The 25,587-nt window shown below is 41.3% G+C and overlaps 1 protein-coding gene across 1 annotated transcript in view; it reads right to left on the bottom strand.

Moving 5' to 3' along the window:
• Nucleotides 1-25,587, bottom strand: part of PGM5 (phosphoglucomutase 5) — a 198,694-nt gene that overhangs the window by 69,815 nt on the left and 103,292 nt on the right. The window contains exon 7 of the mRNA XM_004769248.3: nt 7,244-7,359. Coding sequence (XP_004769305.2) covers nt 7,244-7,359 — 116 coding nt within the window. The remainder of the gene's footprint in view (nt 1-7,243; nt 7,360-25,587) is intronic.

Genomic DNA, 25,587 nt, shown 5'->3' with positions numbered 1-25,587 from the left:
CCTAGTTGGTACACGGCTCCATGCTCCAGGGACACAGGAAAAGGCCTCCACTCAAGAAAGCCTGGGTACATTTTCGGGGCACCTCCCCAGCTGCGGATCTAAAACCCTTCCATCTGTCGACTTTTTCCTCCCTTAGTTAGCTCATTTGCTGCTGGAAACTATATCTTTTTGTTGTTGTTGTTAAGATATTTTTTATTTATTTGACAGAGAGAGAGAGGTCACACATAGTCAGAGAGAGAGGAGGAAGCAGGCTCTCTGCTGAGCGGAGAGCCTGATGTGGGGCTCGATCCCAGGACCCTGAGATCATGACCTGAGCAGAAGGCAGAGGCCTTAACCCACTGAGCCACCCAGGTGCCCCTGGAAACTATATCTAAATAAGGATCTCCTGTGTCCAGCTAACTTCTCTCTCTCTCTCTCTCTCTCTCTCTCTCGGAAAGAAATAACCCTTCTTTAAAAAATGTCAGGATACTTACTTAAAATGCAGATTCTAACATGACATAATTTTAAAAATAAAAGAATAAAATAAAATAAAAATAAATAAATAGAATGAAGATCCTCAGGCTCCACCCACCCCCCCAGAGACTCCAAGTAAGAGTAGGAAAGAATATATGTATTTTTAGCAAGTTTCCCAGGCGCTTCTGACGTAGCAGCTCAGGGCTACCCAGGAACTGGCATTAATAAAACCCATAAGAGCAGAATGAAGCTATTTTCCCCCTACAAGGCTGAGTGGTCCCACTCCTCAGGCCTTCTAACAGTCCCTCACTACTGTATGCCTGCAGGATGGAATAAGTCACTGCTTTCATCAGAAAGACTGAGCACCGTGGTGGAAAGCAGCACACAGTGTAGGGCACGAGATTAATCTTAGTTCAACTGCAATGTAATTCAGGTGGGGACCTTTTCCAAGCCCTGGGGCCCTACGTGAGTCCCACAACTCCTTCCTGAGCTCAGGAATTTCCTCTGTCAAATCAGGCTCGTGAGGCAAAAGTCACTTGAACCTGAGGAAGGGTCCTTGTGTTCCTTAAAAGGAACATGATAGCTGCAGCAACATCTTCCTAGGAACATCGCCAAAGGCAAGGGAAGCAAGGGCAAAAATGAACTATTGGGATTTTATCAAGATCAAAAGCTTTTGCACAGCAAAGGAAACAGTTAACAAAACCAAAAGACAACTCACAGAATGGGAGAAGATATTTGCAAACGACATATCAGATAAAGGACTAGTGTCCAAAATCTATAATGAACTTAGCAAACTTGACACCCAAAGAACAAATAATCCAATCAAGAAATGGGCAGAGGACATGAACAGACATTTCTGCAAAGAAGACATCCAGATGGCCAACAGACACATGAAAAAGTGCTCCATATCACATGCAACACATGTCCCCTGCTCTCCCAACCTCTATTTCTTTCTGGCACTGCTCTCTCCATTTGGCATGGCCTGGTTCTTTCATTTCTATGTATACAAATCCTTCCCATTCTTTAAGAACCAGCCCAGTTTTCATCCCTTTCCTGAAGCATGCTTTGAACCTCCAGTCCCAAAGCATTCTCTCATTTCCCACATTTTTTTCTCTTCCTCTATTTTAGAAATTTAAAGTTTCTGCATTGTAGAACAGTCATCTAGTAATCTGTGCATGTTTCTAATGATGTACCCAAAGATCTTGAGTTCCTTAAGGGTATGGTCCTAAGCATTTTATATTCTAAATACCATGTAGGACAATGCCTTGTACTCTGTAAGTACTGAATAAATGTTTATTAAACTGAAGTAAGCAAATATTTGTTACTGAGGGTTTAATATGGTTTACACACATGATATTTTATCCTGCAAAGTTAAAGCCTATAAATATATTGTATATTGTAAGTGCTCAATAAATGCTTATAAAGACAGAGAGGGAGGGATAACCTGGGCTTGCCAGTTTCCATTCCAGTTGCTAGATTTGTATTGTTAAAGAAGGTATCACAGCTTGGACTGACCTAAGCACAAGTACCAGCCATATATTCTGAGTCTAAACAGTAGCACTTGAGAGAGCTTGATACGGTCTCTCCTTTCCCAAAGAAACAAAAATGCACACCATCCCTCCCAGACCATTAATGATAATGCCACTAGAGTGGGTAAGAGAAGAAATCTCCCCAGAATGAAACTTCTTCAGGAATCCCAACATATCCTGAAATGTTATCATTATAACCAGTTCCAGTGGTTTTACTGCAATGTGTTTAAGCATGACCAAAGAGGACATATTCTTGGGAATTCAAGGATGGTTTGATGTCAGCAAATCAATCATGCTATTTCATTACATCATAATAAAAAAGAAAAAAGTACTTCTATATCACTAGATTCTAAAAAGACACCTGGTAAATCCAGCAGCTGTTTCTACAAGGTTCTAAGTAAAATAAAAATAAGAAATAATATCTACATGGACATAGAGATTTTTACCAACATTAAAAAGTAATCACTGGGGTGCCTGGGTGGCTCAGTTGGTTGAGCATCTGACTCTTGATTTCTACTCAGGTCATGATCTCAGGGTCATGAGATTGAGCCATGCATAGGGCTCTACACTCAGCACAGAGTCTGCTTGAGATTCCCTCTCCCTTTTCCTTTGCCTTTCCCCACCAAATGAATAAATAAAATCTTTTTTTAAAAGTTTTAAAAAGCAATCACCAAAACAGAAGGTAAAATATTAAATCCATTTCCATTAAAATAATGAATTATCACAATTATTATTTAACATAATTCTGAAGGTTGTACCTAATGCAATAAAAATATAACATACAGGGTAAAAATATTAGAAAGGGAAACAAAAATATTTTAGTCACAGATTATATGACTGAATGCCTTTTAAAAATCACAAGAGATTATACAGTTTTAGAAAAGAAAATGCTGTAATTAATATTAGAATGTGATAAGGTGGTTGCAAAGAAGAGGGGAAAAATATTAATCAATAGCGTCTCCTTATATAAGCACCAAAGAAATTAGAAAAATGAGGATGTCAACATTAAAATCAAAGCTGTTAAAAGCTCGGGACGCCTAGGTGGCTCAGTTGGTTGGACAACTGCCTTCGGCTCAGGTCATGATCCCGGAGTCCTAGGATCGAGTCCCGCATCGGGCTCCCAGCTCCACGGGGAGTCTGCTTCTCTCTCTGACCTTTTCCTCGCTCATGTTCTCTCTCACTGTCTCTCTCTCAAATAAATAAATAAAATCTTAAAAAAAAAAAAAAAAGCTGTTAAAAGCTCTATAGGACATATGACCCAGTCTCTTCAATTAATAAATTAGAGAGAGAACACCTGAAAGGGATAAGCAGATTAAAAGATATTTAAGAGATATCAAATAGTTATAAGTAATATCTTTTGGATCTCAATTAGAGAAAGAAAAAACTATTAAGGAAGAGGTGAGAAAAGGAGAAGTTATTAAGAAATTACTTTTGGCATTCCACTCTACATTTCTGTTTAGGATATAGAACTCTATAAAAGAATGTCGCTCCTATCCCAGTAATAATAAAAGGCCAGAAACCTTCACAATCATAACCTTTCTTGAACTCCTTAGAAATGTGAGGCCATATGGCCATAGAGTAAGTGAAATCCAAAAGGTGACAAGCCCCTTCAAGGAAAAATAAAAAATAGGACACAAAACCATCTTCCTTTTGGCAGGTCACAGGAAAAAGAGGATGCTTCCATACAAATGAAAAATAAGAAGTAATTTAAGAGTTCCAAAAATTCTTAAAGGCCAAGTATATCCCATCATGTTAGTTTTAAAATTTCTTGGAGTCCCAGATACCAGAGATATATTTGCAAGTTAATTCCCACAAACCTTCACTGGGTGTTCACAGAAAAGACTGGAGACAGAGAGGGGGTCCTGACAGTGTTTGCATGCGGGCAATGATCAGCTGCTGACAGACAAGCATGGCGCCCTCCAGTTCCCCAAACCCTCCTTTCATAGGAAACAAAAGGCTTAAGCTTTTGGATATGTGAGTTGCAAATTTTCTCATCCTAAGAACCCACGCAAAAATCCATTGTTACTGGAATAGGGATTTCTCCAAAGATTGCCCTTGGAGAAAGGGTAGGAAACCTTTTGGGGCCTGTAACATTACTCCAATACTAAGGAGAGGTCTGCTGTCACTGGAGAAGGGTCAAGCACCTGACAGTAGAGATCCATCTTGTATCATAGACATGCGGGCACTATGGAAAGCTGCAAATGAAACAGAAACACTGAAAAATCTCCTCCAATACAGCATCCTTGCTTTGGCACACAGTAAAAATATCACACTTCTGGAAGAATTAGAACCCTATGCAACACTAAAAACTATAATAGAAACAAAAAAATCCAAACTCAGCTCAACTCCTGACTAGATTAATTTACCCTTTTCAGTAATGGCCAGATAAAAGAAGAGGCATGCCCATTTCTGTGTATAAACATTGTTTACCTCAGCCTCTAGTGTTCTTATATACATACTCTCCAGCATTCAGTGAAAAATTATGAAATACACAAAAAGCAAGAAAGACTAAACCACTGCTTTATCCAGAGAGATAAAACAATCAAGAGAACCAGATTCACAGATAAACCAGATATTAGAAATAACAGACAGGTAGTTTGGAATAATGACGTTAGATATGTTAAATGATCTAATGGGAAAGATAAGCAACATATTAAATAGATGGGGAATTTTCTCACCAAGATAAAAATTATAGACGGAGTCAAAGAAAAATGCTAGAAATAAAATACAGTATCCGAGATGAAGAATTCTTTCACTAGGCTCATCAGAAGATTGGACACAGCGAAGGAAAGAATCAATGACTTAAAGATAATGACAACAGAAAGACTTTAAACTGAAACACATAAGAAAAAAGTAACCAAAACCAAACAGTATGTGTAAAGAGCTCTGAGACAACATATGGTCACAAATCATGTGTCATCAGAACCCCAGAAGAGGGAGAATGGGGAAGGAGAAATATTTAAAAAATAATGATTGAGAATTTTCTAAAATTAATGAAAGACAATAAGGAACAGATCCAAGAATCCCCAAAACCCCAAGAAAGATTAAAAAAAAAATACCTAGATATATTGTAGTTAACCTGTTGAAAACAAAACATATAGAGAAAATATTGAGGGCAACCAGAGGTAAGGATTGGTGAGAGTTTAAACACAGAGGAACAGAGACAGACAAGAACTGAAGCACACTTCTTAGAAAGTATGCAAGCCAGAAGACAATGAAGCAACATCTTGAAAATACTGAAATAAAGAAATGAAATTCTAACATTTTAGGTGTGACAATGGTACTGTGGTATTTTATATTTTTTCTCAACAGCTTTTGTACTTAAAGATTCACACTAGGGATTGTTTCACACTCATCAGAGAGGAGAGCTCACCTTGTAGATGCAGGTAGAGATAAACCAAGATGATGATTGGCGCATCAACCAATCATCAAGCATGAGCTGATGATGATAGAAAGTAGGTGATAAGCAAAGAGGAATTCAGTGATAGTCTCTCTACTCTCATAAAATTTTTTAAATTGCCATAATAGGAAATTTTGTTAAGAAATGGAAAATTTAAAGTATTTTTTATTTGAGTACAGTTTGACACACAATGTTACATTAGTTTCAGGTACACAACATAGTGATTCAACTTCTCCATACACTACGCTATGCTCACAAGTGTAGATAAAATTTATCACCATACAACACTATCATAATACCACTGACTATATTTATTCCATAACTGGAAATCTGGATCTTCCACTCCCCTTCCCCTCAGGCAACCACCAGTTTGTTCTCTGTATTTGAGAGTCTGGTTTTCTGTTTTGTTTTTTTTTTGGTCTCTTTTTTTGGTTATTCATTTGTTCTGTTTCTCAAATTCCACATATGAATGAAATTATACAGCACTCTGGGTCCATCCATGTTGCCACAAATGGAAAGATCTCTTTTTTATGGCTGAATAATATTCCACTGTATATATATTCCACATTTTTTTTATCAATTCATCTATGGATAGACACTTGGTAATTTTGCTTTTTGGTTTTTTGGTGTTTTTTTTTTTCATTTATTTTGTGTTTTAGATTCCACACTTGATCTTAGCCAAAAGGCAAAGAAGTTTTTTTCCACGTATGAATGAAATCATGGACTATTGGTTTCTCAGTCTGACATTTCATTTGGCGTAATGCTCTCTTGGACTATCCATGTTGTTGAAAATGGAACAATTTCATCTTTTTATGGCTGTGTAATAGTCCATCACACACACACACACACACACACACACACACACCTTCCTTATCCATTCATCTGCCAGTGATGGACAATTATGTTCCTTCCATATCTTGGTTATTGTAAATAATGCTGCAATGAACATAGAGGTGCATTATCTTTTCAAATTAGTGTTTTCATCTTCTTAGGGTAAACACCCACCATACACAAAAATAAATCCCAAATGAATTAAAGTCCTAAGTGTGAGACCTGAAACCATAAAAATCCTAGAAGAGAAAACAGGCAATAATATTTCTGACATTGACCGCAACAACATTTTTCTGGATATGTCTCCTAATGCAAGGGTAGCAAAAGCAAACATAAGCTATTAAGATTACATCAGAATAAAAAACTTTTGTACAGGAAAGGCAGCCATCAACAAAATGAAAAAGGCAACCTACTGAATGGTAGAAGATATTTGCAAATAATGTATCTGATAAAGGGTTAATGTCCAAAACACATAAAGAACTTACGCAACTCAACACCAAAAAACCCCAAACAATCTAATTTAAAAATGGGCAGAGGACCCAAATAGACTTTTTCCAAACAAGACATACAGATGGCCAACAGACACATGAAAGGATACTCAACATCACTAATTATCAGGGAAATGCAAATCAAAACCAAAATGAGATGTCACCTCCCACCTGTCAGAATAGCTAAAATCAAGAACACAAGAAACAACAGGTGTTGGTGAGAATGGGGAGAAAGGGGAACCCTCATGCACTGCTTCTGGGAAGGCAAACTTGTACAGCCACTGTGGAAAACAGTGTGGAGATCTGTCACAAAATTAAAAATAGAATTACCATATGATCCCAAAATAGATTTTTTTAAAAGAGGAAAAAAACCGGAAGAGATGAGTGTATCATAACACATATCCTACCAGTCTTCTCTGATTTTTTTCCTCTAATTATCTCTTCCTATGGTCCACAATGGGTTCACAGGTCTCCAAACTGAGGTCATACAGTGCTACAGCCTTAGCCACCCTCTCCAGTGACATCACCGCAGCAAAACATACCAGTGCCAAAGCTCTCTTCTCCACACAGAGAGCACCGTCCTGAGTCCATCAGATTGGAGAAGAATCTCCATCCCGCTGGGGTCTCATATACAGGGACCTTCATTGATTTGGCCACTCTGAAAAATTAAATTCAAGGCAACAGTCAATTCACATATCTCTTCCCCTTTCTTTTCTTAGCACAGCAGAAAGTCTTTAGAATTTATTAACTCCAATAACTAGATTTCAGAACATTCCAGACTGTGTTGACATTTTTCAGGATTTTAAGCCATAAGATAGAAAATGATAAATAGCATATTCCAAGGGTTCTCAGTTTTGCTTTCCCCATAATATAGAAAATATTAAGTTAATGTGTAGGATATTGTCACACTTATGTTTTCCTTCTAAAAATGTTCCTTTATCTACATGGTAAGATCCCACTTGGGGATCTCAGAATCTAAATTAAGAGGGAGTTTGGGCACAAACACTTTGGAATATTGTTTGATAGTATCTACTAAAGATGAATATACCCATATCCTATAAACCAGCAAGTCAACTCTTAGAAATTAGACATGTAGGGACACTTGTGGCATACAGCTGTGATTCACTGCCAACCCACACACACATGCTAGGACTTTTAGGATTGGAAAACTCATTCTACCAGCTCCTAGAAATGTTGATGGCTAATGGCTCACAGGTGTAGCCCCCATTCTCTGCCAAAGACAGATGTCACATTCAAAATCATGCTTTCCTCCCCAGGTCAGCTGATGTACAATGACTGGTAAATGAGGATGGATAAAGGTCTAGTTTCCTTGCCCCTATTTGGCACAACTCTGTGGGACCATTTCAGCTCTAGAACTCTCCATAGGTTGGCTGAGGCCTTTGTTGTGACTGCACCGTAGTCCAACTTATCTCTCGGTGTCCAATTCGCCTTCCTTGCTCCCCCACAGGTACTGATCTTAAAGCCAAGTTTGGTCTGGATGGCAGAAAGGAATAAACTTCTCGCAAGCAAATCTCTTTCAGGGTACCACCTGGGGAACCCAGTATGTCACATTACTCAACAGAATATATACACAAGATTTTACAAAAATGATTATAGAATCACAATTCATAAGAACTGAACAAACCCAATGTCCACTGAGTAGGATGGACAGATGACTTGTGATATATAATGCACTGCCGTAGATTTCGTGGGACAAACTATTGCTACGTGCAACAACTTGGATGAAACTCACAAACATCATATCAAGTAAAAGAAATTGGGAACAAGAAAAATACATACTGTATTGTTCCATGTAGATAAACTTCAAGAACAGCTAAAACTAAACAGTACTATCACAAAGCAGGTTTAGGGGATCAGAGAGGTCAAGTGTTTTGGTGAAGGTTTCACAGAGATAAGAGGCAAAGCTAGAATTTGGACTCAAGTCTGCTTAATTTCTGCTCATGTTCCATTCCATTATATTGTGGTGTCTGCCCAAATGATTTAAGAGGTATGTAGATCTCAGAAAATGCTCGGGAATGATCTGGTACTGTACCACTGACCTAAAGAGTTTCATTTTCCCTACATGCAAGCAACCAAAAAGCAAAAACACCAAATACCTGTCACCAGCAAGATTTAGTTTCTCAGAGGCTATAAGTGCAGGAGGTAGTCAGGGAGAGGAACCAGTGAGGGCATCTTAGTGAAGAAGAGGAAGAAAGGTGCACAGAGGACAAAGGACATAATGTAATAATGATTTCTTTAGGTTTGTTTTGTGGCCAGCTAAAGAAAAAAAAAAAAATCTAGAAACTCTTGCCAGAGGAAAGGGAACAACTTCCTTTCCATAACATACAAGTGTAACTGATGTGTTCAGGACCTTGAAAAATTATGTGCTAAATCTCCCTCGTTTGCTTGGGAAAGTATTTTTTAGATGCTCAGGTATTACATTGAAGGTTCTGTTGTTGTTTTAATGGGCTAAGAAACATATACAATTACACTTGTATCTTGGTAGGAACAATGAAATAAATCCTCCCCCAAGATCCAACATAGTCAGAAGCAGAAGGAAGGAGGAGTAATTCACAAGAAGATTCCCAGAGTCAGCACACAGTAAAGCCTAGGTCCAAGTTAATTTCTCAAATATGAATGCATATGATTACCAAATAGAAAGCGCAACGTGGAGGAGATGTCAGGGTAAGAAAAAGGGTAGACAGTTTGGGGACATATATTTTCTGGCTAAAACATTCTTGTTGGTTCGGAGCCAAGTTGGCAGATCTGAAGGGAGGGGACAGGATTTCCCTTGCTCCCACCCTTCCCAATGAATCACTGTCAGGAGGTCACCAGGCTGAGTGCTGAGGCTGGATACTTCTACAACGCTAAGGCACAACTTGCAGCTATGCAAGCTAAGATAACAACATCGGTAATTAAATTCCGGGATCGTGAGCATGAGCTGATTGTGCCCTAGAGTCAGAAAGGAATTCCTCTCCCTCCTCCCTCTCCTGACCGTGGGATCCCTCCCAAACACAGCATTCAGCAGATACCATTCTCTAGACTGGTTTTTGGCAGCAGACCCCCTGGGGATTTTCTGAAAGCTTAAAACCAAGCTGCTTATTCGGAGGGTCTTCACCCCGCTTGACCGCTGCCACCATGTGCTAGAGACAAACGTTAAGGACTCACTTCCCAGGAAAGACTGGAGTATGAAGAAAAAGAAAGAAAATGAGTCTCGACCACAATTTTCCCGCAAGTGGGAGTTGAGTTCTAGTAGTTAAAAAAAAAAAAAAAAAAAAAAAAACAGGGGCGCCTGAGTGGTGAAGTCAGTTAAGTCTCTGACTCTTGGTTTCGGCTCAGGTTATGATCTCAGGGTTCTGAAAACGAGCCCTGTGTCAGTCTCCACACCCAGCATGGAGTCTGCTTAAGGTTCTCTCTCCCTCTCCCTTTCCCTCCACCCCTCCCCCCTCTTTGTGCTCTCTCTCTGTCTCAAATAAGTAAATCTTTAAAAAAAAAAAGAAAGAAAGAAAGAAAGAAAACGAACCATGGTGGATGTAACCTTCTCAGTGTGATTTGTAAACCTCTAAAAATGTGGTTTCAGATTGGAAACAGCCTCAACCTACTTTTCCAATGGTTTCTCTCCTGGAAGTGACTAAAGCTCCTAATAACTGGGCCATCTCTTATTTTCCAAATATGCTCTTTCATTTTTGCTGTTGTTGGCTACTCCTGAGTCATTCTTCATGCTTTTCATTTTACCTAGATTAATACCTCCAGTCTCTGTCAAAATCCTTCACATTGCTTCAAGACCAATTTTAAATGCCCTGCCACCATGAAGCCTGTGGCAAAGTCTGCTAGGTGACCAACAAACCTATCTCTTCTCCTGGACACACAGCTGGACTATACTTCCCAACCTCCCTCCCAGTTAGCTGTGGTCGCGTGGTGGAGTTCCAACCAATGGAACTTGAGTGGAAATGACATGTACCCTTTGCAGATCTAGCTATTAAACTTCCCCATCCTCCATGTTCTTTCTCCTACTGCCAGCTTACAGTGGACAAGCTGAGCAAACGCAGAAGCTATACATTGAAGATGGTAGACCCATAGTATGGAAGGATCTCGGTTTCTAATTTGCCATTTGGAGTAGAATCAACCACCAATCAGGAACACCTGTTTTTAGCTTTTGATGACTGAGAATGTTGTTTTGTAGTAACAGCTCCATGATCTTTATCAGTATAATGCTTTCTCATCATTACAATCAAACCAAAGCAACCCTTTCCTCTCACTTGGTTTAGGTCTTTATGTTCACGTTGTCATTGCTGATATTGTACATCCTTAACACTTTCCTTCCACACACAGATGCACACTACTATCACAACCAGTGTATTAGAAGTTCTTTGAAGCAGGAACTATATGTTATAGACTTTTTATAACTCTTCAGTGTTTAGGATAATACTTGTCAGATTTGCCCTTAATAAATTCAGCATGATTTCAGTTGACTAATATTGAATCTTTAAGGGTGTTCTCATATAGCAGGGAGAAAAGAATCTTTATTTTATGGCCTTTTTCTCTTGTAGTATCTTAAAACTATATCTAAGTCATTTCTGTGTGCTTTATTTATTTACTTTAAAAGATTATTTATTCACTTATTTGAAAGAGAGAAAGTGAATGAGAGGAAGGACAGGGAGAGAGGGAGAGAGAACCCCAAGCAGACTCTGTGCTGAGCGTGGAGCCCCACGCTCAGTCTCACGACCCTGAGATTGTGACCTGAGCCAAAATCAAGAGTCAGACACTTAACCAACTGAGCCACAGAGGTCCCACCACATTTTATTTAAATTCATCATTTTGAGAAAGAGAATTTCACAAGATATTAATTAGTGGCGTTATCAGGATGAGAGAAAGGCATTTCTTGGAAATAAAGATCTCACAGATTTAGGGCAACGACTAACTGAAAATCAAAGGTTTCAGGAGCAGGAAAATACATTTTTCTATTTTACCAGTCTGGCCGTCGTCCTACCCTCAGGTGCTCAAATAAGATACAGATACTAAAGCATCCCAACAGTGCCCTAAAATCTCACAGAATTAAGGGGCACTGACATACCCATCTTTGTGCCTCCAGCACAGTGCACAGCCACAGTTGTTATTCAAATATCTAGACACCTAATTATACAGTACTTCATCATTATGTGGGAGAGACTCTACTGGGATGTCAATGATTAATGACTCCCTTTCAGCATGTGAGACAATAGCCAAATAAAAAAATGATTGGTTCTATCAAGAATATGAAGCATACCCAGCTGCTCTTGGAATCCTACCTCAACAAAGCTACAGCAAACTTAAAGAGAACAAGATCCAGGTTTCTCTTCTTTTGATTTACCTTTAAATGTCCACTTTCTTGAAACTCAAGCAGGGCTCATGACTCTATTTTCTACACACTGAACACTTAACCCCATTTTTTTTTTAAAATTTCTTTTCAGCATAACAGAATTCATTGTTTTTGCACCACACCCAGTGCTCCATGCAATATGTGCCCTCCTTAATACCCACCACCTGGCTCCCCCAACCTCCCACTCCCCACTCCTTCAAAACCCTCAGATTGTTTTTCAGAGTCCATAGCCTCTCATCTTAACCCCATTTTTAACCCCATTTTTAAAAGCCCCCAAGAGCAAAGAGTAGAAAGATATCTGCATCTCATATATCCAACAAAAGACTTATATGCAGTTCACATTTTAAAGCTCTACAACAGAGTGTTTGGGTAACTCAGTTGGTTAAGCAACTGCCTTCAGCTCAGGTCATAATCCCAGGATCCTGGGATTGAGCCCCTCATCAGGCTCCCCCTACTCTGTGGGGAGTCTGCTTTGCCCTTCCCTCTCCCTCTGCCTGTCACTCCCCTGCTTGTGCTCTCTCTCTCTCTCTCTCTCTCTCTTTCAAATAAATAAATAAGATCTTTTTAAAAATCTCTTATACAGGGGCGCCTGGGTGGCTCAGTGGGTTAAGCCTCTGCCTTCGGCTCAGGTCATGATCCCAGGGTCCTGGGATCGAGCCCCGCATGGGGCTCTCTGCTCAGCGGGGAGCCTGCTTCCTCCTCCCTCTCTCTGCCTGCCTGTGATCTCTGTCTGTCAAATAAAGAAATAAAATATTTTTAAAAAAATCTCTTATACATCAGTAAAAAAGGCAGATACACTTTTTTAAAAGTTGGGCAAAAGCCTTGAACAGGCACTTTATAAAAAAGGATATTCAGTAGAATCATTAGCATATGAAAAGATGCCCAATATCAGTAAAGATAATGTAACTGCAAATTAAAACCACAATGAGATCAGATTACACCCCCAAAAGACTAGCTGAAAAGAGTGGTACTGCTAAGTGCAGGTAAAGGTAGGGAATTCATGTATTGCTAAAGGAATGCAAATCAGTACTGACTGTGGCATATTTATTTATGTGACATATTTACACAAAGGAGTAGCATAGAAGAGAGAAAATGAACAAGCTACCACTACATAGAAAGACATGGATACGTCACATAAATATAACATTGGGTTAAAGAAGTCAGTATAGAGGAATATATACTGTATGATTCCACTTATACATAGATCAAGTAGATAAAAGTAATCACTGACATTGGTCTAGGCAATTATTTTTGAGGTAGAACACTGAAAGCACAGGCAACAAAAGCAAAAATAAACTAGCATGACAAGATGAACCAAGAGTCACTAAATAGCAAGGGAAACTACCAACAAAATGAAAGGACAACCTACGAAACAGGAGAAAATATTTGCAAACCCTGTATCTAATAAGAAGTTAATATCCAAAATAGGTAAGGAACTCCAACAACTCAAAGACAAGAAAACAAACAATCTAATTAAAAAAAAAAAAAAAAACAGGTGAAGGATCTGAACAGACATTTTTCTGAATAGCATATAGGAATGGCAAACAGATATATGAAAAGATGTTCAATGTTACAAATCATCAGGGAAATGCAAATGAAAACCACAGTGAGATATCACCTCACACCTGTTAGAATGGCTATTACTAAAAAGCCAATAGATAAGAGCTGGCAAGGATGTGGAGAGAAGTGAACCCTTGCGCACTGTTGATGGGAATGTAAACTGGCATGGCCACTATTGAAAACAGTATGGAAAGTTCCTCAAAAACTTTAAAAAAATAGCTGCCATATGATCTAGCAATCTGACTTCTGGGTATATACGCAAAGGAAATGAAAACAGGATCTCAAAAAGATATCTGCATGTCCATGTTCATTGCATAATTGTTTACAATATTCAAGATATGAAAACAGCCTACATGTCTGTCAACAGATGAATGGATAAAGATGTGGTGTGTGTATACAATGAATATAATTCTGTCATGAAAAAGAAGGAAATCCTGCCACTTGCAACATCATGGATGAACCTGGAGGTCATTCTGTTAAGTGAAATAAGCCAGGCAGAGAACAAAAAATACCCTACAGTACCCTTTCTACACGGAGTCTAAAAAAGCAAAAAGTCCAACTCATAGAAACAGAGAATAGATGGGTGGTTGCCAGGATTAGGGGCTGGGGAAATGGGCAGGCATTGGTCCAAACGCAAAAGATGAGTAAATTCTGAGGATCTGACACACAGCTTGGTGACTGTAGTTAGCTATACATATTATATACTTGAAACTGGCCGAGAACAACATTCTCATAAAAAAATAAGTATGTGCTGTGATGAATGTTTTAATTAACTTGATTGTGATAGCATGTGTGATAATTATTGGTGATCAGGGTCATGGTTATCTCTGGGAAGGGAGAGAGGAAGGAGTAAATGAAATGGAGAATAGGGGATCGTCAGGAGGGCTGTTTTGTTACTTGATCTCCATGTTAGTTACATGCGAATGTGCCCTTAGTGAAAAGTCCTTGAGGGACTTAAGAGTAGTCCTTTTTTTAAAATATACATTATACTCAACAAACATTTATTCAAAAGAAAAGCCCCCTCTAGTATTTGTGACTAAGCACATATGTATGTGAATTGGCTATGTTTATGTAGTCCCAAGAAATAAATGGCTGAAGACAGAGTTTAGCAGCATTCTGGATATGCTGGCCAATGTCTAGCAGACATCTCAAGAAACTGACCTCGAACTAGCCCTTCGGTATTTTCACATCCATGAATTCACTCCCAGATCCCCTCCTTGATGTCTGGCATGGCCAGCCTGAGCTGCTCTGAGGTCAATGTCTTGTGTGAGTTTGCACTTTAAAAGCATTTCTAAGGCAACCTACTCAACTCACAAATATGAATTAGGCAACATTCATCCCGGCCTTATTTTCTAATAGCCATCTTAAAGTCTGCTTTTTTTTTCATTAAGTATATCTTTATGGACTGTTCTTGAGCTACAGTGCCAAGCACTGGGGATACAATGGTAAGTCAAACACACGTTGTCCCTGCCTTATGTGGGTAATGGTCAAAGACTAACCAAAATATATAAAATTGTTACTGGATTGTTCTATGAAGTAAAGACTCTCAGCGATTGGAAAATCTAGGTGTCTTAGATGGGGTTCCCTAGAGGTAGGCCCCGAGAGATTCCCCTAGAGATTTATCAAGGAGACATGCGTAAGGGCTGGGGAAGAAGGACAGAGACGGGGAGAAAGTCAAGCAATAGTGTGATCTTGATGAAGTTCTAGAACCTAGGTGAGGTTTGGTGGGCTGAGGTCCGGAGCCGATGACCAAGAAAGAATTCTTGAGACATCTTTGGTGCAAAATGGTGGTTTATTAAAGCACGGGGACAGGACCCGTGGGCAGGAAGAGCTGCTGCCCCGGGTTGTGAGGGATGGCAGGTTCTGTACCCTGCGGTTGGGGGAAGGTGAGGGGAAGGGAGGTGTCAGTGGAGTTTTCATATGCTAAAGAGGGCCTACAAGGTGCCAGGATGTTCCAGGCCTGCTGGAGGCCTTGCCCTTGCTGCTGGATCAATGTTGTCTTTAGACCAGCCATTAACATTAAGATCTTTGGGAGACTTTTTGGTGGGGTCTCACAATCCTGCTATCAATCGTCTTTGTTAGTGAGATTTAGGACATTTGTAAGCCAAGGGAGACTCCTGTCTAGCAGGATTGTGAGCTCTGCAAGTTAACTATTTGCTTATTGTTCACGGCAGTCAGGGCTGCCTGAGGGATGCTACACTTATGGAGGGGAAAGGGTGAAGAGGGGGTGCAAGGCGCCAGCTTTTGCTTTGTCCTCAGCCAGCCTCCTGCTCCCTCATCAATCTCAGGCAGGACTATGCAGAGTTTAGCTTTTGCCAGACCCTTCTGTGGGACTCTGGATGGTGAGCTTTGCCTCAGAGTTGTCCTGATCTGTGACAAGCTAGTTGGTCTTTCAAACTCTGACTTGGAGCTATTGGTTAAAGACTCCTGTGGGAAGAGGCCTTAAACTCATGGGCATGAATGTCTACTTTTAAACTCATCTTTTGGATGGAGCAACTCATACTTGCAGGTAAAATAAATATAAAATGGGAGGCTGTCATAATAAGATGATCACAAAGGTTTTTCAACCATATATATAAACTTGAGCAAAGAACTCTTTGTTCCTGAGCCCTGTAATATCTCAGCTTGGTGTAGACCTCAAAATTTACATATTGAATAACACCTTCCTTGCCTGCCCTATCAGGGGGGTTGTAAAGATCAAATAAGGTAGTATATAATGAAAAGAAAAGGCTCTAACAACTATAAAGGGTCCTACAGAGCTATCACATGACCACTGTCCTTTGTATTGGATCTCTCACTTAATTAAAAGGGAAATGGATATTTCATTTAAAGAATATTTATGGGGAAAAAAACAAAAATGACTTCATGTCTCATGTTCCCTTCAAACTTCCACATTTGGCCAACTGTAAAATGAACAAAGATGGGCCCCAAACCCCAGGGCTTTTGCTCCTTTATCTAGAAGCTTCTGAACATTCATTTTAGGTAAGGGTTATGGCAGAAAAATAGGATTCTTCTTTATTAGATTTTAAGTTTTGTTAGGAAACATAAGGCAGGCATATTTCTAAGGATCGTGACATCATTTGAAAGAAAAAAGTTTGGCTTTGGGAAATTGACCAAAGATCCAAGAGAAAAATATGTAAAACTGAAACAACCACAGGTTTATTTCTCCAAAGGAAATTATCTGGAACCTTATGTCTGGGAATTAACAAGTGTCTGTTTACAATCTTGATGTTTAAGCACTTTGATGTAAACTCTTTCTGGTTCTAATTATTTTCAAAGAAGAAAAACTGTTGAAAGACTAGAGCTGGTGAATTTTCAGCCCTTAGAGTTCTAGTTAAGCTGAGGGATAAAGAGATAGTTGTCAGTGGTCCTTCAGATACCCATGAGATTGCTCCCCCAACAACAAAAAGTGAATTATCTTCTTGTCTTTTGGTTTTCCTTTGAATTTTTGATCATGTAGACGCCTTACTGAAGACTTTTTAAAATGCCTATATATTACACTGGAAGATTTAGAATCAATTCCTTCACTCCTATAGACAAACAGTAATAAGAAATGATGTGACAATTCAAGCCCAGGAGATAATGTATCTCAGCAAACAAAACTTTTCTTTCTTAAAACCTTTTCTTTTTTTTCTCTTCTGGATTCAATTAGCATCTTTTCCTGGAGGGTATTATACAAATCTTATTGATCCTATGTCGTAAAACAGAAGAGAAGGGACATCTGGGCTTCAGATATTAAATAAATACACACTGACTGTAAATGGATACTCATTCCAAAGGGAGAACGAAGCCCAGGGTATAATGCTGCATCACCATTATGTGGACGATACCATGAGCAGATATAAACATTGAAATAGGAAGGCATTATCAATTTTTCCAAAGCATACATCTGTTCCTTTCTCTGATGTCTCATGCTGGATTCAGTTTCAGCGTGCCTCAGGGACTTCAGTGTTTGTCCCCAATGTTTCTATGAGCCTAAGTTTAACCCTAAAATGATTAATTTAAATCTTTTCAGTCAAAATATGACAGAAGAGTTTGGCAATCTATCTCCATAGGTAATGTGAGAGGGGGAAGGAAAGGAATAGTGAGCAGAATATTCCATACATAGGGTCTAAATAAAAGAAAAGGATGGATAAATTTTTTTAAGATGGACAAATTTAATTGCATTAAAATTTATAAAAATTTCTACTAGTCAAAGACACCAAAAAAAGGAGACAAGCCATAGACTGAGATAAGATATTTGCAATACATAAAACTGAAGGATTAGTAGCCAACCTAAACAAAGAAGTCTCGTAAACCAATATGAATATCTCAACTGACCTAAGCAATTCACAAGAAAAGAAGATTAATTGGCCAATATGAAAATACACAGTAAATCAGGGAAATGAAAATTTTAAGACAGCCAGACATAATGTCATACCCATTGTGTGAAAAAGGAAAGAAGAAAAAAAATCTAATAATACCAAGCGTTGGTGGGAATGTCATAGGAAAATGGAAACCCAAACACTGGTGGCAGAATTGTAAATTAGTACACTCAGTTTACAGGGTAATTTGAGAAATCCTAGTGGAGTTAATCATACTCTATGACCCAGAAAGCCCACCTCTTGGTATCTATTTTCGAGAAACTGGTGTAAGTGCATGCAAGGAGACATGGTTCAAGGATGTCTATTACAGCACTGTTGGTGAGAGAGAAAAAGAGCTAAGCCAGAAGCAAGGTAATGGTCCATCAGTAGGGGACTTGACAAACTGTGGTTTGTTTATATAGCGGCAAATAAGCAGCTGTGATTCAAGGGCCCCAATGCATAGATTGTAGAAACAAACAAAACAGAAAACAAACAACAAAACCATACACAAAGAAGAAATTAAGTGTGTATTTCTGTCTTGAAATATTATCTTAGATCCCTAGTATTCCAATTACTATTTCTCACTAGTTCACATTGAAAACCTAGTGGGATATTATTCCTACTTCTAATGAGAAGTTCCAGACATTTGCAACTCTGAAGAATTAATGGGACTAAATAACTAAATGAAGAGCCCCTATACATCAGGTTCAGACAACCATCCAGAACCTGCCAGTGCCACCAGAGCACAAGGGAACTAGGAAGATCGTCCTTGTCCCATAGCTATGCCTCTGAAGGCAGAGAGCAAGTCCATGTACACTAGCTGGAGCGTGCCATAATTAACTAGCCTGGGCGTTTCCCAAGATTCTTAGCCAGGGCTTTCCACCTGCATGGATAGAACTTAAAACCAGGTGACCTCTCTTCCCTCCTCCTCTCCCTCCTCCTCTCTCTCCTCCTTTCCCTCCTCCTTCCCTCCCTTCCCAACCCGTCCTGTCCTTTCCCTTCCCTTCCTTCTTAATTTAGAGATGGTGCTTATACTCTGTGTAGTATAAGCATTTCCCCCTCCATTTTCTCTTGCTAACCCATCCATCAACATCACAGAGAAGAATTCACCAGTTCTGCAGATGGTTCCTAATAGAGATTGTCATTTCAGCTCACTTTAGGGAGTTAGTTCTTGGTTCTTTGACAGAAGGAAGATCTTTGTTATTTGACAGAAGGAAGACAAAGAACCTTCTGGACCAAAGCATTCAAAATTTCAGGAGGAGATGCCTGTTCAGAGATACAAAGGCTTTTAGATTTGGAGGGGTTCCCTCTGGGAATGTGAGCAGCAGCTGCCCATGCTGGTTTTGGAATACAATAGACCACACAAGTCATTCCTCTGGTGTTTTATCTCATGGGGAACTCTGCCCTGTGGCCTAATGGTTAAGCCAGGTTGCTATTTCCTGGGAAGTCAGAACAAGTCATCAGGCAACTCTCTCTAAATGAACTCTGAGAAAATAAGCATTCATCAAAGTACATGTAGGCAGACACCCACCTAACAAGTTCCCTGTATTCACGAATGCTCTTATCTTTCCAGGATTTCCATCCTTTACCCAGCAGTGAGCTTAATTTTGCCAATAAGTATAAGGAAAGTCCATGCCACATTGATTCTGCTCTAACATCAGTTTGTCTTAAAAACTTTTTTTGGTTTAATGAGACATGGTCATGAAGAAAGAAACTATTGAAAAAGTTGATGTCCTTTTGTAGGAAATGAGTTTCACGGCACAAGGTAAAGCTGAGTGGACAGCAAAGGTAGGCAAACATGCGCTGCCTGTGGGGTCCAGTCCATACACCTTCACAGGGATGAGAGATGGACTCTGAATTATGGCTGGAGTCTCCACCCAGCTCCGCCCTTCTTGGCCCTGTGACCATGGTGAACTTCCTGAAACTCAACAAGACCAGCTCCAGCTCCTTCACCTGTGTAATGGGATTAACAGTGAAACTCTTTTCTCAGAGAAGAATAAATGGGGTGATGTTTGGGAAAGCCCCAAACACCCAAACCAGTGCATGGACATCGGGCATAGCTACTAGCATCAGAAGCTGGACAGCTGCAGCTTTCAGCTTCCCCCTAACCACCCCCCCACCAACACCCAATAGTGTTCGGGTAGCGCCTGCTGGAGGCACCAGACAGCTTCACATCCTTGCACACGTAATGCACTCAGGTGCAGATACTCTGTGTTGGTTGGAGTCCCAACAGGAATAGAGGACCCATTCACACTGAGTCATTGGAGGAGTACTGAATACAGGAACTATTCACACAGGTGTGGACAGTGGGGAGGGGGAACATAAGGAACAGCACAGTACCCCAGAGCAAGTGTCATAGAGCTAGCATTACCCCACCCTCTGATTCAGTCCTGGAATCCAGAGACCCAGAGACCCAGAGACAGAGCTGGGTGGACAGCGCTGTCTGGCAGGAGCCATGACCTTCAGAAGAGGCATGAGGCCAGCACAGAGACTCCTCCCCTTAGATGGATATAAAATGTAATTTACATTCCAAAACCAAGGCTCTCAAATATCAATGGAACCAAGGGCATGAGATCACTGAAAGCTCAGGATAAGATCAAGTGATGGCAGACAAATTTCCAAAGGGAATTGCTTAAAAGGGTTGGCTGAAAAGAGACTGATTACTTCTAAACAAGTGTCTGTTAGCTTACCAAGTCCAGTGCTCTAAGTTTATTGTGAGCACGTAGAGATGATGGTAGAACTGGCCTCTCTTCTTTCATGGGATTTCTCAGAACTAAAGACTTATTTTACTGTAAAACTTCAAAGGTCAAGTAGGATACCCATTTCTCCTATTTATAAGGAGCCCCTCGTGGAGTTGACATTTCATCTAGTATCTGCTGGAAAACACTTGTTGAGATGAACCAAGAAATATATTCCTTACATGGCTGTCGCAGGGGTGTCCTTCAAAAACATTTACTCCCATGGAACTCTTTGGAAGAGCAGGGGAGAAGGAATGTGTCAAAGAGACTTAAGTCACATCAGGGACTCACAGCAAGATGCCATTCCCAAAGACGCCTGAGAGACCAGACATTGGAAAAGACATCCAAGGAAGCACAGACACTCCTCCTCTAGGTGCTCTAGGTCCGGGATTGCAAAAGACTCTGAGCTCAGCAGAGAGAGGCAGCGGGGGCATGGCTGGTGAGTGGTAGACAGCAGGGCTCTGTGGTATCTGAGCGAGTCACGTGCCCTTCCTTTGAGCCATCTGGTCCTGGGGTTCAGTCCCCCGAGAGCCAGTGGGGGAAGAGGAAGGAGGAAGGAAAAGCAGCTGCTTGCGTTCAGGGTGACCCATAGAGCGCTGGCCATAGCTGAGATGAACTCCCCCTCGGAGAGTCTCTCCTTAGTCGTCTCTGGGGAATGGAGAGCCAAAATAGGTTGGCGAAAACACACAGTTCCTGAAATTAATTGGAAAAGCAGAGACTCCTCTGGGAAAGAAGAAAGCCACTCAACCGCCTTGTCCCCCTTCTCTGAGTTCGAGTCACGGGAATATTTAGTGTTTATGTGTGTGGATCCATTCTGTATGAAGGCCATAGGCCTTAGGGCCTTAGGGGAAACTTCATCACAGAGGGAGGGCAGCTTAAAGAGAAGACAGAATGGCTTCCAGGCAGTGAAGCTCTTGCAGGGGTACAATCTTGTGTGAAAGGAGCAATTCTCTTTAGATCAAGATCCCACAACCTACCGTGAAGGGATGATAAAGACGAATGAAGCAGTAGGAGCGCCATTCTCTGTGTCAGACCAGAGCTATAGCCCAAGAAGAGCCTTTTTGCTTCAAGACACACACTCTTTAAAATCCAGTCATTCCCAGCTGTCAAAAGTGTGGTGGCACACCGCTTTTCTTAGACAAGAACACTTTCATGCCATCTGCTGAAATGCTGTCATAATATATATTCAAATGTAGGTATCCTCAATATGAACACTGCTCCCTTGGATAGTGGTATCCTTACATAGTGTACATCCTGTGCAACTGTATGCAGCAGCCATCCATCAACCTCACCTGAATTTAGGCAGCACAGAAGCAACTGCTGTTAAGTCCCCTAACCACATTCCTGGAGTAGCTGGGTGTAGATCATACCCTTCTCAATGGTCATAAGACTGGGAGTAAGCCTAAAAGCCTTTCACAGTCTTGGAGTAGCTGAAGACACAGCTTCGAATGGCACATTTTATTTTTCTCCAACCATAAGGCCTGCCTGATAGCATTTGGTGGTGAGGAACTCTGGAAGCGTACATGTGTGTATGAGTCCTCACCCCATATCATACCAAACATATTAAAAAACAGCCACATCGCATATAGAAATCTACTTTTTGCTCCAAAAGAATTTTGAAAGGATTTTTCTAATTTTGTTTTTGAAATGATGAGGCAACAAGTCACTCCTTTAATTACCTATATAACTATATAACTTTCTGTATATCTATATTTATTTATATAACTTAATTAACAATATACCATAAGTATAACTTCAATTAACTTATTTCTCATTGATCATACACACTCCAGAATGCTTTCAAAATGAGAAGATACACTCCACAGATGATTTTTAAGCATTGGGATGATTTCCTGTATACTGAATGTAATGATAAAGTGACAATACATTATATTTCATACCCATTAAAATAGGCAGCTAATCATACTGATGTCACAGTTTTCTTTATTTTGGAGGTAATAATTGTTTTCAGGCCTGTAACCTTAAGCCCACAAAGGCTGAAGGCTCAGGGCTCGGTGTTGAGAATTCTAAGAAGGGATGACATGACTCCGGGGCCCATGGGCACGTGTTCATGTGTGTGCATGTGTGTGTGAGTGTGTAAGGGTGCGTGGGCATGTGTGTGTACATAGAGGTCTATGCGTGTGTACTGTGTGTATGAGCCTGTGGGTGTATTCATGTGTGTGTGTGTTCTGGGGGTAAGAGAAGGTGGTGTAACTCATCACAAACATAGGTAGTTTCCTGCACAACACGGTTGCAGGGAAAATGCTTCATCTTCTCTTCCATTCTCTCCCCACAACATTCTGCCTCTACCATACTCATTGTCAGAAAAGTCCTACAGGGCGCCTGGGTGGCTCAGTGGGTTAAGCCGCTGCCTTCACCTCAGGTCATGATCTCAGAGTCCTGGGATCGAGTCCCGCATCGGGCTCTCTGCTCAGCAGAGAGCCTGCTTCCCTCTCTCTCTCTCTGCCTGCCTCTCCATCTACTTGTAATTTCTCTCTGTCAAATAAATAAATAAAATCTTTAAAAAAAAAAAAAAAAAAGAAAAGTCCTACAAATGTATTTCCGAACATTCCATCCCCAGCTCTGTCACCTAGCTCACGTGACCTCTGCCCATACCCAGCCCAGTTAATCCCACCCACCTGGAGAACCAGATCTGGACGCTCTCCCCCAGCTCCCTCACCGAGCTCCAGGCTGCCAGCTGAGTTTCTCAGAAAATCTCAGTGCAATGTTCCAAGGGTCAGAAAAAGAAACGATTGTTCACCTGTAACAAATCGTCTAGCTGGATGAAATAGGACAGTTGGGGGGTGGGTTATCCTGATGAAACCAAATGTGCATTTTCAGTCCGAACAGAAGTAGTAAAATGACTCCATGTGGTATGAATGTTTATAAATTTGCAGGAAGACGACACCTGTGGGGTGCCCAGACTCTGCCCTTAAAGTCTAACCGAGGACACAAGTTTGGACAAAGTCTCCCTCTACTTTTGCCCGACTGCTCATGTTCAACTATTCAGCTTCTCCAAAAGGCTAGAATTTCCCACATTTTCCTGATAACAACAGTCACCTGAGTACTTATGAAAGATACAAATTTCCAGGCCCCCTCTGCTAGGATGTCTTGAAGTAGAGGTCTTGCTTAGGGCCCAGGTGTCTATTACTCCAGAAAGTAGTGTTTCTTATTTGTGGGAGACTCTTACTTACTCTGTAAGTCTCACACCGGCTTTGAATTCTTCCAAGCCCGGTTCAAAGCACAGCTCTTATGCATTTAATTCTGTGACGATCATAGGCCAGCACTTATCCATTCTTACTAGGGTTTCCACATCTCAGATATTGGAGTAGTTATAATACCCGTCAGCACCCCACTCCCTGCCAGCCATGTGGACGGGCCAGACTGTCTCCTTGGGAGGTGGTCCGTGTGAGCTGCAAGGGCTATGACCTTGGAGGCCCCGGCAGAGGGCACTCATAGCTGAACTTGACGTTGAGGGACAGAGTCGATCCTCCCTTGAAGAATTACGCCCCATCTTTATATTCTGGGACTCCAAAGGCCTGCAGCTCCCAGACAAGCCAGGCTTTCTGCCTTCCATGACTCAGGGACATGGCTTCCCTCCCTTTGGCTGCTGACTCCTACTGGTCCTTCAAGTCTCAGCTCCTGGGAAGCACATGCAGAGAGCCCCAGGATGAGAAAAGACCCCTCCTAATGTTCCTTGAAGGTGACACGAGCACCGCACCTCAGGAGCCCTCTTCTGCCAGGCAGTGCCTCCACCACAAACCTTTCCACACCGCTGTCCACGTCCATCTCCTCCACAGACAAGGACTGTGTCCTTCCCTAATATCAACATCCAGCACAGGACCACATCCGATTATCAGAAACCCAGAGGCGGGCAGATTCTCTTAGGCAGAACCCCACCTACTCTGAGAATCACCACAGGTAACAACAGGTGCTCCTCATGGAGTGGGCTATGCCTAAGAACAGAAAAACATTTTGGGAACCCCTGAGCTTACTGAGAATAAGAGGGAAGTCCCAACCAACGCAGGTTTGTTTATGAAATCACCGTGAGGCTCCTGGGTGCTGGGAAGAAGTTCGTGGGTGAGACCAGGGCTCTGCCTGAAGGTGTGGGGACTTCAAGGAAGCTCACACACAGCCTTCCCTAAGGGTCTCCCCCAACGTCCCCTTGGCCTGGATGATTCGGTTGCATGGCTACAGCTGGACTGGTCAGAACAGAAGGGTGGGCATTGGAAGGGCACACACACATCTTGACCTGTTGTGCAGGACTTATGTTGTATTTACTGGGAAACAAAGCTCAAGAAGGTAGAACTCAGAGAAGGGAGTGGGTAGGATTAGGAGTCATCAGAGGAGACAACCTTCTGTACCTATGGGTAGAAGCCCGTTCGCCCGTCCCAGCCCCTCCTTTTCCCTCTTCCCCAACATAGCTGTCTCTTTCCCTTTGGATATTAACCCAGGTTTGACGCCAGTGCTCTCTTTCCTCTCCCCCTTTTTGATGCTCTAGCTCTAGGACTGGGGTATTTACTCTTGAGGAAGGGAGAAGAGAAGACACGTGACTTACACTGGGTGACCCTCTACCTAGTACCAGGCACTGGGCTGGGTGTTTCCCCACATTGATACCTCCTGGCCATCCCCCCCAGGTCAGCTTTATTATAATCCTCCCAGGGCTCTAGCCCTTGCTGCCCATCCAAGGAAGTGCCTCAGCCCAGAGGCTCCACTACAGGGGTGATCTGAAGGCGAGACGGGGGTGTCCACTGGGAGACTGAGCTGCACCAGACCTGAGAGAACACAGGGGTCACTATGTCACTCGCTGGAGGCACTGAGGTACCCTCAGAACCACAGGTTATTTCTATGGAGTCTCTACAGGTTTGTCTTTGCTCTAACGTGAT

Source organism: Mustela putorius, unplaced genomic scaffold, assembly GCF_011764305.1.
Source record: "Mustela putorius furo isolate JIRA1106 unplaced genomic scaffold, ASM1176430v1.1 tig00003854_pilon_pilon_pilon, whole genome shotgun sequence".
NCBI lineage: Eukaryota > Metazoa > Chordata > Mammalia > Carnivora > Mustelidae > Mustela > Mustela putorius.
This window is presented reverse-complemented; position numbering and strand designations above follow the sequence as displayed.